The sequence below is a fragment of the Mizuhopecten yessoensis genome, unplaced genomic scaffold (assembly GCF_002113885.1).
Source record: "Mizuhopecten yessoensis strain PY_sf001 unplaced genomic scaffold, ASM211388v2 scaffold9969, whole genome shotgun sequence".
Taxonomy (NCBI): domain Eukaryota; kingdom Metazoa; phylum Mollusca; class Bivalvia; order Pectinida; family Pectinidae; genus Mizuhopecten; species Mizuhopecten yessoensis.
In genome coordinates, this window is record NW_018408313.1 from 343,667 (window position 1) to 358,725 (window position 15,059).

General features: G+C 34.7%; 1 protein-coding gene across 2 annotated transcripts; it reads left to right on the forward strand.

The window, feature by feature from the left end:
• The first annotated feature begins 717 nt into the window (after positions 1–717).
• LOC110459117 lies at positions 718–10,989 on the forward strand. Of its 2 annotated transcripts, none has more exons than XM_021511214.1 (5): positions 718–821; positions 7,533–7,648; positions 9,397–9,504; positions 9,751–9,858; positions 10,581–10,989. In XM_021511214.1, exons 2-5 carry the CDS (start codon positions 7,572–7,574, stop codon positions 10,732–10,734), a joined length of 447 nt encoding a protein of 148 aa, XP_021366889.1. In that variant the 5' UTR covers positions 718–821; positions 7,533–7,571; the 3' UTR covers positions 10,735–10,989. The 2 variants fall into 2 exon arrangements, with proteins under 2 accessions (XP_021366889.1, XP_021366888.1); XM_021511213.1 differs by lacking the exon at positions 718–821 and adding an exon at positions 4,277–4,390.
• The last annotated feature ends 4,070 nt before the right edge of the window (positions 10,990–15,059 follow it).

Sequence of the window (15,059 nt, forward strand, 5' to 3'; positions counted from 1 at the left end):
ATAAGGGTGGGCTACAAAGGACTTTCAACCCTACACCACCAAATGCCCTTTCTACAACATTCCTTGTGCGGCAGTGAGCTGAATTGTACCGCTCCCCCTGACCTGGTCTTTTATTATTATTAATTGGGGTCATAAGTCACTCCTTTAAAGGATACCCCGAGTCTCCCAACAGCAAACCTCCATCTTCTAGATGTGACAGATAGCCTGGTAAAAAAACTGCTCTGTAGAATATATGCCTCATGCGTAGATCCTGGGAATAAGCATACTGCGTTTGTAAATCTGCAATTCAGATGTGAAATCCTTTGTTATATACTAAATGAATGTGCTTTTGCTATGCAATAAACAATATCATTAAGTCGTTCTAGTTTTGTGGGAGGAAAAAATATATGAATCATGCGTAGATCCTGGGAATTTGCATACTGTGTTTGTAAATCTGCAATTCAGATGTGAAATCCTTTCCGCTAAATGGATGTGATTTTGCTCTGCAATAAACAAGATCATTAAGTCATTTTAGTTTTATGGGATGAAAACTAAAACCAAAAACATTTTCTGGTCTGTTTGTCCAGAACTCTTACCATTACCCATAGCATTTTGGACTACATGTATATGAGACAGAGACTTCATATTTAGCCAAAGTTATGTGTCAGGTCAAGGTCAAATTGAAAGGTCAAAGTTCAAATAAGGTTTTGTAAAAATTTGTAGGAATTTGGCATGGCCAGAATTGATGAGCACTGTTTCCCAAAATCATCTTTTTTTGAATTCATAGCAGATTGGAAGGATAAAGATAACAGAAAGGACTCAAGGGATGACACTTAACATTGGTAAACAAATTCTTTTGGAATTTTTCTGACAAATGAAGGTTGCTTGAATTGTGAATAACTTTAAACTTAGTTTTGCTGCATGCCTTAAGTCTGAATTTACTCCCCTTTGTACATTTATGGAGTGAAATCCTTTCCTACACACATACAGGTGTTCGTCAACTGATGACAGTCTTTGGATAGGAGTCTGTGTGCCATCTATAGCACCAGCCACATTGCGAAAGCCAGCAATTTTATTGAATTCTGCATTTACTTTCCGTATTTCATTTATGTTGGTGGGGAATTCAATATTCTTCAGATATTCGCAGATTGAATTGATGACACGGAGGATTATCAAACTGCCAGATAACTTTGATATCCCATGAATATCTGCCATATCTGAAGGGTAATCTCCTTTAGCAAGAAATCGTAGACAGATCAAAACCTGAAATTACAAATGTAGACTTACATGTAAATGTACATATTTGGTAATTACATTAAAGGATTTTCTTAAACATAATATACTTCACATCTGATCCATGTTTCAAGAAAGTGATACTGCAGTAACCGGTTCTCATTACAATTAAGTGAGGTTTAAAATATTAAACAACAACAGACAGTCAAACTGTCAATCAAAGCTGGCCAATTACTCCCTGGATGAATAGTAAACAACAGCCAATTTCCCATGTAAACATTCGGGTACTGTAAAACTGGAACCAGATGATGTAAACATGTTCTGGATTTACACACACAAAAGGATTTATGTTGGCAAAATATGCAGTAAAACTGGTATTGTATGTTGTAAAAAGCTGTTTTTATGAAAAATATTACACAATTGTGGACTTCAGATGAGGTCTATCCGTGATTAACAGACCTGAACAACATTCACTGAGGTCGAATTAGGTAAAACGGAACAGTAACAGGCTCCACATAAGCGTTAAAACAAAAGTAAAGACAACATTAACTCCTGTCCGCAGAACTTATTTGTACCAATACAGTCAAACATCAATTAAAACCAATTTATAGATGTCAAACAAAAGCTCGTATGGGTAAGCTGAAGATAGCACATGTAAGTTTCTTATGATCAGAAATACACTTGCTAACTGAATACAATTTTGAAAAAAGCAGAATTAGTACATGTATTGTTTGCTAAAACTAAACGGCACAATCTCCAATCAATAAAGAATCAGGGATTAACTGAAACCTAATTTCTAAATTGTTTTATTAGCTGATCACCTGCCCGAAGGCGAGTGAGCTTATGCCGTGGTGCGGTGTCCGTCTGTCCGGCGTCAACTTTTTACCTTAAACAACTTCCTCTCAGTAACCAAAAGACCTAGGATATTGTTAGTTGGCCAGTAGCATGCTGGCATAAAGCGCTACCAAGTTTGTTAAAATGAATGACCTTGACATATACCCAAGGCCACAGGGGTCAAATATGTTTAAAACCTTTTTCTCAATAAGCAAATGGCCAAGGGTGATGATATTTGGACATTAACATGCTGGGATGAAGGACTACCAAGTTTGTTCAAATGAGTGAACTTTGCCATATTCAAAATCACTGTGATCAATATATGTTTAAATCTTTAAATGACTTGTTCTGTATAACCAAAAATTCCAGGGTAATTATATTTTGCCAGAAGCATGCTGGGTTGAAAGACTATAAACTCTGTTCAACCTAATGTCCTTGTTCAAGGTCACAGGCGTCATATGTTTAAATCTTTTAATAGGTTCCTATGAATCAAGCACTGATATTCTGCCTGACTGTAGCTGTATTTTAGTCCACTTTTCAAGTCACAAACTAATGGATGGGTTGGAATAACAGATTGAAGACTTCCAATACCAAATAACCTAATTTCAGATTCAATTCATGTGATATTTAATTTCAAGTAAATATAATTTGCACAATCGACATTATCAATAGCATCACGTAGTTCAGAATGTGATGAGATGATTCTTTTGTAAAAGATTTACAGACTGGCTGGTAAATTACCAAGGCCTATTTTTGTTAGCGGTCTATAACACTTATATATTTATAGGTCGAGGTCTGTAACAGATGATTTGATTGTCTGTTAATCGATGGCTTGGAAATTACCTAGGCCTATTTTTAGTAGCGTTCTGTAACACTTTTCTTTTTATGGGTCGAGGTCTGTAACAGATTTATAGACTTGTCACTTGACGTCGCTCCTCCAGTCAGGTATTGCAATAAGCACCAGTCATATAATAAAAGAAATATTCATGGAGTTTTCCAAAATACTTTATCTGACAACATCGTAGGTTATCGTAAGCATCATGAAAGGTCCGGAAACCCACGATATACATTGATTAGATTGCTATATAAATGCACTCTTACTTCAGGAAAGCTAAATACTTCGACCTTGCATTGGGAATTATCCGCAAACTCTTAGATCAAAATTTCCTTTAGCAAAAGTTGCTAAAACCCCATATTTGTCTTTAGCAATTAATAATTGGCCTTAGCAAACTCAAGAAATAAAAGTCTTTGATAAATTTAATATTTTCCTACTTTATTATTTTTATTAACAGTGTTTATAAACTTTGTCATCGCTACAAATCCTTTTCTTTCCTTGTCTTTGTTCAAATCGTCCATGGTCTGTCGTCAGTTGTCCGTCGTCAGTCCTTAAACAATTCTTGTTTTCGCTATTTCTAACGTAGTAAGTACTTCTTAATATATTTTTTAAATTCATATGTAGGTTCCCCTGGGTCTCCCGCTGTATGAATGTTTGTTTTCGATATTTCTCAGGAAAAACTGGAAATATCTTTATCAAATTTGTTCTGTAGGTTTTCCATGGGCCTTAGTTGTGCATGTTTACTTTGAGCTTTGATGGAATAAACAAAATAGTTACCCGAAGCTGCATTTAATGTTAACATGACTCAATAAAACAAATACGAGAAAAGATCAATCTGACAAAGAAATAATAAATATGGCACAATGAAAGGCGCCAAGATTCCTCTGGGATCTCTTGTCTAGGCCTTCCCATATAATACCTTCATCTAGAGATGATAGAATTAGAAGACATATAAATCAGAAAATTCAAATTATCTTATATATATTAAATTTATCGTGATCAATCATAAAACATCTAAATTTTAGTTCATCAACTCGGTCCAAAAACCTGACATTATCCTCTTCATTCAGGTCTTAAGTGTTTCCCAAAAAATAAACATCATTCTCTGAGAGGACATCCTGACCTATTTTACGGAGCGTGGAGATCGGCAAACTTGGAATGAAAACTTTTCAAAACTAATAAAATGTCTTCGTTGAAACAATTGCTCGTGATACGACCTTTTCACATGATTGTTTTAAAATGTTTGTGTTGAAAATATAGTTGTACGTTTTATTGAGAAATCAGTAACTTGACAAGATGATCTAGGCCTAACACAGGGTCTTTTTCTGTTTCCAAGATCTGTGACCTGTGACTTCGTAGCGCAAGCAGAGAAATTACGTAAGCAGAGAAATTACCTGAATATGGGCAGGGATGGAGTGAGATCTCCAAGTTTGCGGCTGCATTCCGTCTTTGATGCCATCAACTAGCTGCAGAATGACCCGCCTTTGATATATGTAGCGCTGTATAAGGGTCGGTTATGATGTCGAGACCCTAGGTTCTGTCTCTAAAATCTCGCTCGCTTCTTAAGTTTTCTCCCTCTCTTACTGTATTTAATATAATGAACGCTGCCATTTTTCCCGAATATGAACGCGAGTATGTTCCTTTTTGCGTAAGTTAAGATATGTAAATTAAAAAAGTTCTTAACTTAAGAAAAAATTCAACTTATGGTAGCCCGTAAGGTGTCGTAAGTTACGATGTTTTTTATGCATAATAATTAAGACGATCGAAAAAATGTACACACCGCTTGTTCAACATTTAAAAAAAATGCAATAACACAAATACCGCGTTTTTAACAAAACCATAATTCGAAGTCAAAATCGATAAAACTACCGCAACATCTGAACAAAGGAAAGATTTACATGGAGAGTCTTGGAGAGTTACGAGATATTCTGGACGGTAATATTCTGCTTTATCGATGGCATCCGCCATATATCGTATTCGAATCCAACCTATATTGCCAACAAGAGGCCCACAGGGCGTGTATCGCTCATCTGGATATTTGGGCATGCATGAGAAATATTCTCAATAAAAGTACTTTCGCAAATATTTGCCCCTGAAAGTAAGTCAAGGCCATTTATTTTGGAAAACTTTATATCACACTGTCTAAAGTACCTACTGGTTAAATAGCATTGCCCTCGGCCTCGTGGGTATTCAAAAAAAATATATTTACACGTTTTAAAATCATTTGACCCTTGTGGTCTTTAAAGTATGTCAAAGATAATTTATTTGAAGGAACTTTATATCACTCTGTCCCAAGAACCTACTTGTCAAGTAATATTAATCTGGGTCTCCTGTTTAATCAGAAGTGTTTTTTTTTTTTTACATATTTGACACCCGTGACCTCGATAGTAGGTCAAGGGCACTTTATATCCCACTTTCCCGAGTAGCTATGAACATATGTACCTACTGGCCAAATATCGTTGTTCTGGACCTTTTGATTATTGAAGAGAAGTTGTTTATTATTTTTATACTTTTTTTCATTTGTGACCTCGAAAGTAGGTCAATGTCATTTATTTGAGGACATTTTATAGCACTCTGACCCAGGTACATACTTGCCAAGTATCAATACGTTTGGCCTCCTGGTTATTCAGAGGAAGTTGTTATAAGGTTTTAACATAATTAGCCCCTGTGACCTTGAAAGTAGGCCAAGGTCATTTTTTGAGAAACGTTTATATCACTCTGTCCTAGGTACATGTACCTACTGATTAAGTATGATTACCAGGTATTCTGAAGAAAATGTTTAAAGATTTAAACATATCTAAGCCCTGTTAATAGGACAAGGCCATTTATTTAAGAAGACTTTGTATCACTCTGTCCCAAGGAACTACTGACCAAATATAATTGACCTAGGCCTCTTGGTTATTCAGAAGAAGTTGATAAAATGATTGACGATTTTGAACCCTGTGACGTAAGTCAATGATATTTATTTGAGAAAAACTGTTAAGCTCTCTGTCCCAATGTCATATTTTGGAGGAATCTTTAATTTTACTCTGTCCCAGGTACCTATTGGCGAAATATTATTGCGCTATGTCTCTTGGTTATTCAGTAGAAGGGTTTCTACACTTTTTGCCCTTACATGCCCTAGACAATAGGCCAATGTCAATATTTGAGGATACTTTGTATCACTCTGTCACAGGTACCTTCTGGTTAAGTATCATTACTCTGGGCATCCTGGTTATTCTGAAGAAATTGTTGAAAGGTTTAAATAGATTTAACCCCTGTGACACTGAAAGTAGGTCAAGGTTATTTATTTGAGAAAAATTATATCACTCTGTCCTAGGTCCCTACAGGCCAAAAAAGTATTGTCATAGGTTCTCCAGTTCTTAAGAAGAAGTCGTTCAGAGAAAAAATTGACGGACGACGGCCAACACACCATACCATAAGGTTAACTTGCACTTATTGCTAGGTGAGCTACAAATAATTAGCGTTGACCAAAATGGCTATGTTATCGGATGAAATATTAGATATAACATTCGTTTAATCTAAGACATTGTTGATTATACTGACAACTTTTAAGTTAATGAGGCTTTTAATACTTTTTCTTGACTTTACCTAGGCCTTTGATTCCACAGAAAGTGTCACACGCGGAATAAACCCAGACTGTTCGATATCACCACTCCTCTTTGTAATAGCTGTAGAAATAATAGCTACCAAAATAAGATAAGATCAAAAACGGAAGGGCACTATTTAAACATTAACAAAGAAGAGATTTTAAAATATCCACACTAGCAGACGATACTACATTATTTCTAAAAGCAAAAAAAAAAAAAAAAAAAACATCACAAAAGATCTAAATCTTATTTAAATATTGGTAGTCTATCAGGTCTGATACTTAATCGAAAAATATCACAAGGAACAAAGTTAGGAGACAATAATTTATCGATAGTTGATCAATATGAAGACATAGATTGGGCATTTGAAAGTACTTTGTATTCATTTTAGAGTAAACTCAGAGAAAAAAAAATAGCACAAAAAAGGAAACTGACTATGATTTAAAGAATTCGGAATTTCAAATCCCTTTTTATTCCTTAATTGACTTATTTCAGTACTACCTGTACCACAACACATTATCAAAATGTCTGGGGAAAATAGTTAAACGAAAAGCGCTCTGCTTATAATTCAAAAGAGGGGTTTACAAATGCTATATTTGACATCTAACATTCTAACTATATATTGTGGGAATGTTCAAAATGTATAAAGGGTGATACAAATGCAAGCCTATGGACAGTTATACCAAACAATTTCCTAAATCAATATGTGCATGATTATAAAGAATACAAAAGATTTGGAAGGTTATTCAAAATTACCATTGTTTTATCAGGATATCTTAAAATGCTAGCTTAGATGAAGATGCAGTATTGATTTTAAAAACCTTAAATAAATAACAACATCCTTAGAATGATATATCTGCTTGATCATCAAGGAAAAAATGAAAACGTCTGTCTGAATTGACTAGAAGAACAACAAAATTGGATTTCAGGAGTATCCATCATAGATAAATCCATACCAAAATAATGACAATCAAAAGTTTAGAAACTCTGACATATATTGTGGCAACTTTTGTTGCTTTTAGCTTTTGTGTATCGCAATTAACTGTCATGCTATGTTGTAGACCGTAGCCAGCTTGCTGACGACGGGAGCGACATGTGCGATGGTTGCACATTTGGTGAGCAGACCGACCTGTCAATCAAACACGTCTGATATTGCTTTAGCTACGGATACTTGCAGGTAAGAAACATTTTCTATTGATAACATGTAATACTCAATTAGATGCTACATCCTTAATGAATTTGTTTTCGCAATAAGTGTATTTCTTTTGATATTGATCAACATGGCAACCGGTTGTGTCTATATTTCTTTATCACTGAATCAAATATTGAAGTTATTTATCAAAGAGCCTTATATTCTTCATGCTTTCCCAAATTTTGTTATTATATCGGTATGTGTGGTAGAATAAGCTCTTTAAACGTTCACACGCAGAAAAAGGGATGAATAATATGTCCGATACCTCATACATAAAAGTACCAATTATTTATAAAAGAACAAGTTCTTAATATCATATACGTTGATACATTTGACATTAGTGTGTGTAGGCTGTTGTGCATATTCGGATAGGGCTAATTACGCTTTGATCATCAATACACCTAAGAGGATCAATTATTGACTAAATTTAACAAGGTGTTAACGATTGTTTTAGTAACCTTTGATCACTTTTCATGTCCATTAATACAACGATATTATAAATTTGCAATTTTTTCGGGAAAACAACGATGTCACAGAAATTTTGTTTTAAACATGTGCTTTACAGTGTACAAACTACCCTTACATAGTATAGAGTAGAACTATAACATTCTATCTCTCACAGCGTTACAGTAACTTCGACATGTATCTAATATGCAATTATACAACAATCACTAAAAAATCAATATCCAATATAATTTAAAACTATTTCCGATATGGATTACCAGAAATTATTGCAATCATGCTTCTCTTTACTACTATATGAACAATATTTTTAAACTTCTGGTATGTTGTTGAATTTTAATTCATTATAGAAAAGTATTTCATTTTCAGAAAAAAAACACCTTTACTGATTTGAAATAAAAACTAGTCCGGTCTATATTAAAGGATGTACTGAATTCTACAAAGGAGAACCGTATTTTCTTCTTTAAAGCATATTTTGTTGCCAAATACTTTGAACAAGGCACACGTTATTACAACATATCACAGCCTTCTCCCATCATACATTCACAATTACATGACATACATGATAATTTGCATAATCATGAACTATATATATATATATACTATTCACACAGAATGATGAAATGACTCACATATCTAAAAAGCTAAGAGTTCAGGTTCACCGAAATATCTGAACTGCCAAAAAAACCCTCTAAATTTAAATCTATACCTAAGACATTTAAAATTAGAAGCGCAATACGCCTTTCATTACCAAAAAGTTGACACTCAATGAAAACGTGAATGACATTCTAACAAAAATGTCCACAGATGCAAACGGGACTTTCGATTTAAAATGAAAGCCCACTGGGTCGGCAGGTGCCCTATAACGACAAAAAGGGGCTTATTTTCTGACTGGATGTATATTCGGTTCTCTTAATTCAGCACTTGCAATTTGTACTTAAGAATTAAAATGCTTAATTTTAAGATTAACTCTAAACAAGTATACTATGTAGAATTCAATGTCTAAAATTTGTATTTCAAAGAACAATCATTATGGATTTTCAATTACCTACTGTTGCCATACACCTAACACAATAACATCCATGCGATGTGATACATGGTAACGCTTTAATGCGCGAACGGTCAACGAAGAGAAAACACTGTTCGCAAGCAATGCGTTATAAATCGATCGTATCACTTTCACGGTGCTTTAATGAATCAGTAACAGGAAGTCATGCTTTTGAGTGAAATATTGATGTAGTTTTTTAGACACAGTTTTTGATTCTTCACAGACTTCGGACGAAGTATCCTGAACGATTTCGAACTGCAGCATCACAGGCGACGTATGAAACAAGTGTGGATGGTATTCTGAAGCGTGCATACCATGGTTGTTGTTCAACGTAAGTTTCTACCTAAATTATACCAAAGCAATTCAACAAATATGATAATGCATATAGGCTGTCGTAGTAACTACTTGTACCTAAGTGGAAGATTGGTTATAAATCGTACATAGCTACCGTTACGGTCAATATTTTAACCTTAAATGGTTGATTTTGACACTACTTTTCAATTTTTGTATAACCTGTTTTTTGTATTAATGTACATTGTTTGAAGTTCAAGCCTTACTATTTGTTTTCTTTTTTCAGGAAACAATTATTTTACTCTCCTACTTCCATTAAATGCATCGATGGAACAACTAGCTCTGTGGCTGTATTTGCAGGTTACAAACAATATTTTCAATATGACAGTTGCAAGTAAGTAACAATAATGTCACTATGCGTACACATGGAAACAAATATTATAAATACTAAGTTTTGATCAGTTTCATTTACAATCGTTTTGAATATTTGATTTGGTTGTAGCGTTTTGACCTAACACAATTCGCTTTTTATTAACAAGAACAACTACAACAACAAGTACTATAACCCTTTTCTTTAGTAGAATGTTTTCGTTGGGTTTAGTTGCCATAATGAACAATGGGACGGATGCATATTGGGCAAAGAAGACATTCTCGATGGTGTGGGGAGAAATTGGTTTATGATCATATTCTAAGTCTGGAGGGATATGTTTCATTGACCCATTCACATCTGTGTGTGTAACCTGTATGCCCATCTTTTTTTTTAAATCAGCAAAACTAGGGCAAAATATTAAGTATTTAAGTATTTAAGATTTACATGAACACTTTTGAAAAATTACAAGGAGAATAAAACTTAGCTATAGCTGTATTATGTATGACGAGTCTTGGATATGGAGCAGAAATTTCGATACAGTCAGGTAAACTTATAAAACATACTTACATCAGTGTGGTCATTTACTTCTCTTATTTAACCGTCGTAACATGTATGTATGAGACATATGCTTGTTGATATCTTAACTCAAATCTCGTTATATGAAATAACGATACCAAACATAATTTAGTAATTGATATATGTATATACAGGTATAACGGTTTACATCATTGTTTCCCTTTATTTAGCACGACAGAGTCATGTACAGATACTGAATGTAAATGTGACGACACCTTGGCCACAGCTGTTTATGATAACGGGGATAAAGAAGAAGGCTGTGATAAAAGATATGGAATATGTGCTTTTAAGACGAAGGGTTGTTGTAAATGTGTAAACAAATAAGCAGAAGAAACATGAGCAGAAGAAGACGTATAACACTACACTGCTGTAAGGTTCACTGTTCGCAAACTGTTGAATGCGTAACAGATGCCTTGAAATACTAATTATGTGACGCATCATTCATACAAACTATGATGTAAGGGAAACATGGGCAAATTCGTAGTTGCAGTCGTCCTGTCATTCAGATATATTTACATTTGCATGGCATTGTCACTATATAGCCTCTTTGAAAGCTGTGTCGTTGATGGGACTTTAATTACCATGCAGCACGAGACACAATTCTTAGCGTATTGATACAACACTGACCGGAACTACAATATCCAATGTAAATAAACATGACGGCTGCTGAAATATCGCTGGGCATTGTGAGACTTGAGCCATTGTAAATTTATGTGCAAAATAGAAAATGAAATAAAAAATACTTTTATTACAACAAAAACAAGACCAAGGTCTGCAACATCGTACAAAATGCTCATCGGTTGAAATCACCAATGCCGGCAATGAAAACAATTTTAACGCTCATGTAATTTATCAGAAATATCGTCCGTTACACTGCACTGAGGGGTTCGTTACAAATGTTTGAAATAAACATATTCTATAGACCTACTGATATGAGTCACAGTACATACCATTTCAGACATTTGTAACGAACCCCTGTTGTGCTCCGTCGCAAAATCACTCACTTCAAACGTTTCGCGCGTCTCGCAGCCACGGTTTTCTTAGTTGCTGTCGACATGTCAAATAACGAGGCTGTTATATAATCTTACCGACTGTAGTCAGATTCCCAAACAATCAACAAATAAATTCACGTCTGGATTCTTCACAAAATGAGCAAAGAGAAAAGTTTGAATTAACTTTCAAAAATAACTCCCTCGTGTAGGACAAGGTCGGATTTACGGTGTTCACTGTATTTATCCATGCGCGAAATTTGTTCCGGGGGAAAATCGAAACAATTTCAAATCTAACTTTCAGCTCAGAGTTCTATTGATAAACTTAGATTACCCTATAGACATATCATACGCAATTGTATTGATACTGGATTGTGGAATAAAATTTAAGTGTTTGTTAAAATTTCAAATACTACTTTGTTTGCCAATCACAAAAACAGTTCAATGCTTAACCAAGTACACATGACAGAAATACATTCATTTGAAGTTTTCACATCAATGTATTAAAATACGCAAGAAGGCAGAAAAGCGTAGCGGTCAGGCTTGTATACTTGTTTTATTATTATTGTTTTCATCGCAAGAACTTTTGGTTTATTATCTACTTTTTGTAAAGATACATATATATATATGATTTTTACCCACTTACAAATAATTTGGATTAATGTTGCATCTCGAATTATCAATAATAGTATGTATTGTAGATTCAGATCAAATACACATACTATTGTGTCAGACACAGTACAATTACGACAGGAGTTCATATCCGAAACCTTTCGACAACATACACAAGGTCCATGAAAGACGATATGTGATAACTATACAAATAACATAGAAAAAGAAGTGACGAAGGAAACAATGGTACAATCTGTCCAAGGCTCGAACTCACAACTCACAGCATCAAGTCCCCTAGCCTAGAAATATCCACAGCTCATACCACTACACCACATTAACAGAGGGTTTCGACGTTGAAGTGCTCAGCAGTCCGATAATTCCCACATATGATTATGTATATTATATTTTGTTTATCTTCTGTTTATATCATACTAGTTAGGGCCCCGTATCGGAGATACAGGTGCCCTATAGCAATCACTCTGTCTGTCTGTCTGTCTGTCTGTCTGTCTGTTCGCAAATTTTGTTCCTGACTGATAACTTTGGTATTTATTGACCGATGTAAATGAAACTTGGTCAAGTTGTTCAGTTCACAAAATTACACATTGAGGTTAAAATTCAAGGTCACAGGTCAAGGTCATTAGGTTCAAAGGTCAGGGTCAAATTTTACATATTTTCACTGATGAACATTTTGTTATGACATTATGAAGCAATGTTGTTCAGAACTTAACACAGAGTCAACTGACCTTAGGTCCAGGTTACGGGGTCCAAAGGGTCAAGGTCAAGTATTGTATTTTTCACTGATGAACATTTTGTTATGATATTAAGAAGCAAAGTTGGTCGTAATTAAAGAATAAGTCAACTGACCAAAGATCAGGGTCACTGGGTTAATGGTCAAGGTCACTTGGGTCCAAAGGTCAAAGACAAAGTGGATCTCTGACATTGACCCTGGCTCTTGATGGAGGAGGTACATAAGGTGAAATAAAACAAATCAAAGCTTACAAATGAGTATTGCACCGGTATTTACATTTCTGTTAGCCCAGCAAATATGGAGGTGGAAGGAAACAAGACTCACATCATAGTACATGTAAAATGTATATTTTGCTTCCTTGCGATTCTTTTTGAAGTCCAAATTTCAAACGTCAAGCTCAGCTATATGGCCAGATAGCTTCTTGATGATTATGGGGGATATACTGCCACAAGACGGGGCCCTTACTGACCTGTCAGTGTTCTAGTTTAAAATGTATCGCATTACCAGAATACTTGTAGTTGAGTTCTTATCATGCCATTTAATGTACCCAATGACGATATCAATGTATATAAGATAAACGTATGTGTATATAATCAGAGGTGTTCTAACAATATCGTACATTAACCGAATATTTACGGACAACTGGCCTCGGTTTCATAAACGTTCCTTAATTTTAAGGAGAGCTCCTTCGTTAAGTTAAGGAACGTTCATGAAACGCATTTTTCATGAAGTCTTAGCTAAGGAATTCCTTAGCGATTTTAAGTTAAGGAAACATTTAAGTTAAGGAACGTTGATGAAACTGGGGCCTGAAACATCTTTAATATCTATTAAGATTAAAGTCAACCCTGTATTAATTTTAATCCCAAAGAGGAATTCAACCTCACAGCGGAGTTTTAATCGAAGTATTCTTTATTATATACAGAAGGCGATGCAACCAAATATAAAAGCTTTAGATCTTCACTGACCTCCCCGGTACGTACTGAAATAATACCACCATAACAAGTCATTCATCTTCGTAGAGAACAGTGGCTGCCCACACACGTGTCAGTGGTGGTCATTTAAAGTGATGTTGTCATATTGAATAATGTCAGGTTTGAAACGATAGTTAAATACTGATAACGTTATCTCCATATTTGTTTATGGATTAATTCACAAGACCCCACGGCTACACCGGCTCCTGATGAAGGTATCAATGGGAACACTTTGTGTGGGTCACGTGACATAGCACTGCTGCAAACTACTGTATTACACTGTCGGAGTATCACTTTGATAAATGATTTCGCGGTACAAAAACGGTGAAATTGACCATATGTGATATGTGATATGTAGTATACTCCTTTGTTTTGCTACTATAAATATTCTTATACTGATATCGCTATTAACGATAGACCGCTTTATTCACGCCTGTTCATTCGCGAGTTTCCTTGACTTGTTTTAAAATCAGTAATTCGCTATCATTCATTATCGTGTTTAACCGTAAATAGACTGATGTACATCAGACGCATATTCCTGTAATTGTAAAATATGTTTTACAGATTTTCGTTAAGTATCATATTGCAAAATATAGCAAAAACTAACTACTAGCACCAGAGAATTTTCTCCTGATGGAATCGGACGGATTGTTTGCGCTTGAAGAAATTGCGAGTTAATTCGCCTGGATCTCAGGGTATCGCTTTAATAGATAATTATGCAGTACAGACACGATGGTTTTGAGCAGATTTTATCTGAAATAAGCTTTGATAATCTTCCAAGTTCAATTACTGATCACTACTGCATTATCATTGATAATATTTTGATTTCTGGAACCAATTAATAAGTAACAATTACATACTATTCTATCATTTGATAATCCAAGGGTGAAGGGTAGGGGGTGTATACCGATAGCGGCACATGTGGTGTTCGGAGACGAGTAATATAGTTTGTATTTTACGTAATACAAACGATATGCTATATTAACATTTTATTACATGTTTCATGTGTATTTAATCAAATTAAATATCACTAATAAACTGCTTTTTCAAATACCACTTTTTGTTGGTTATTGGTCCTTATAATATAAAAGGATAAGATAAAAGGAGATGGAGTCAATAATTACGATTCCGATACAACATCAATACAATTATATAGATGGAATAACCAACGTTATATTTTATTTTAGTTAAAACACGAAAAACTCTTATCCAAAATCACAATGAAAATTATACATGTGATTTAAACATAGAAATGAAGTGTAAGGTGGTAGGGATGGGGCCGAATGAGAGTGTCTCTTTATCATGTTTCACTCCGACTTTGTGCTCATA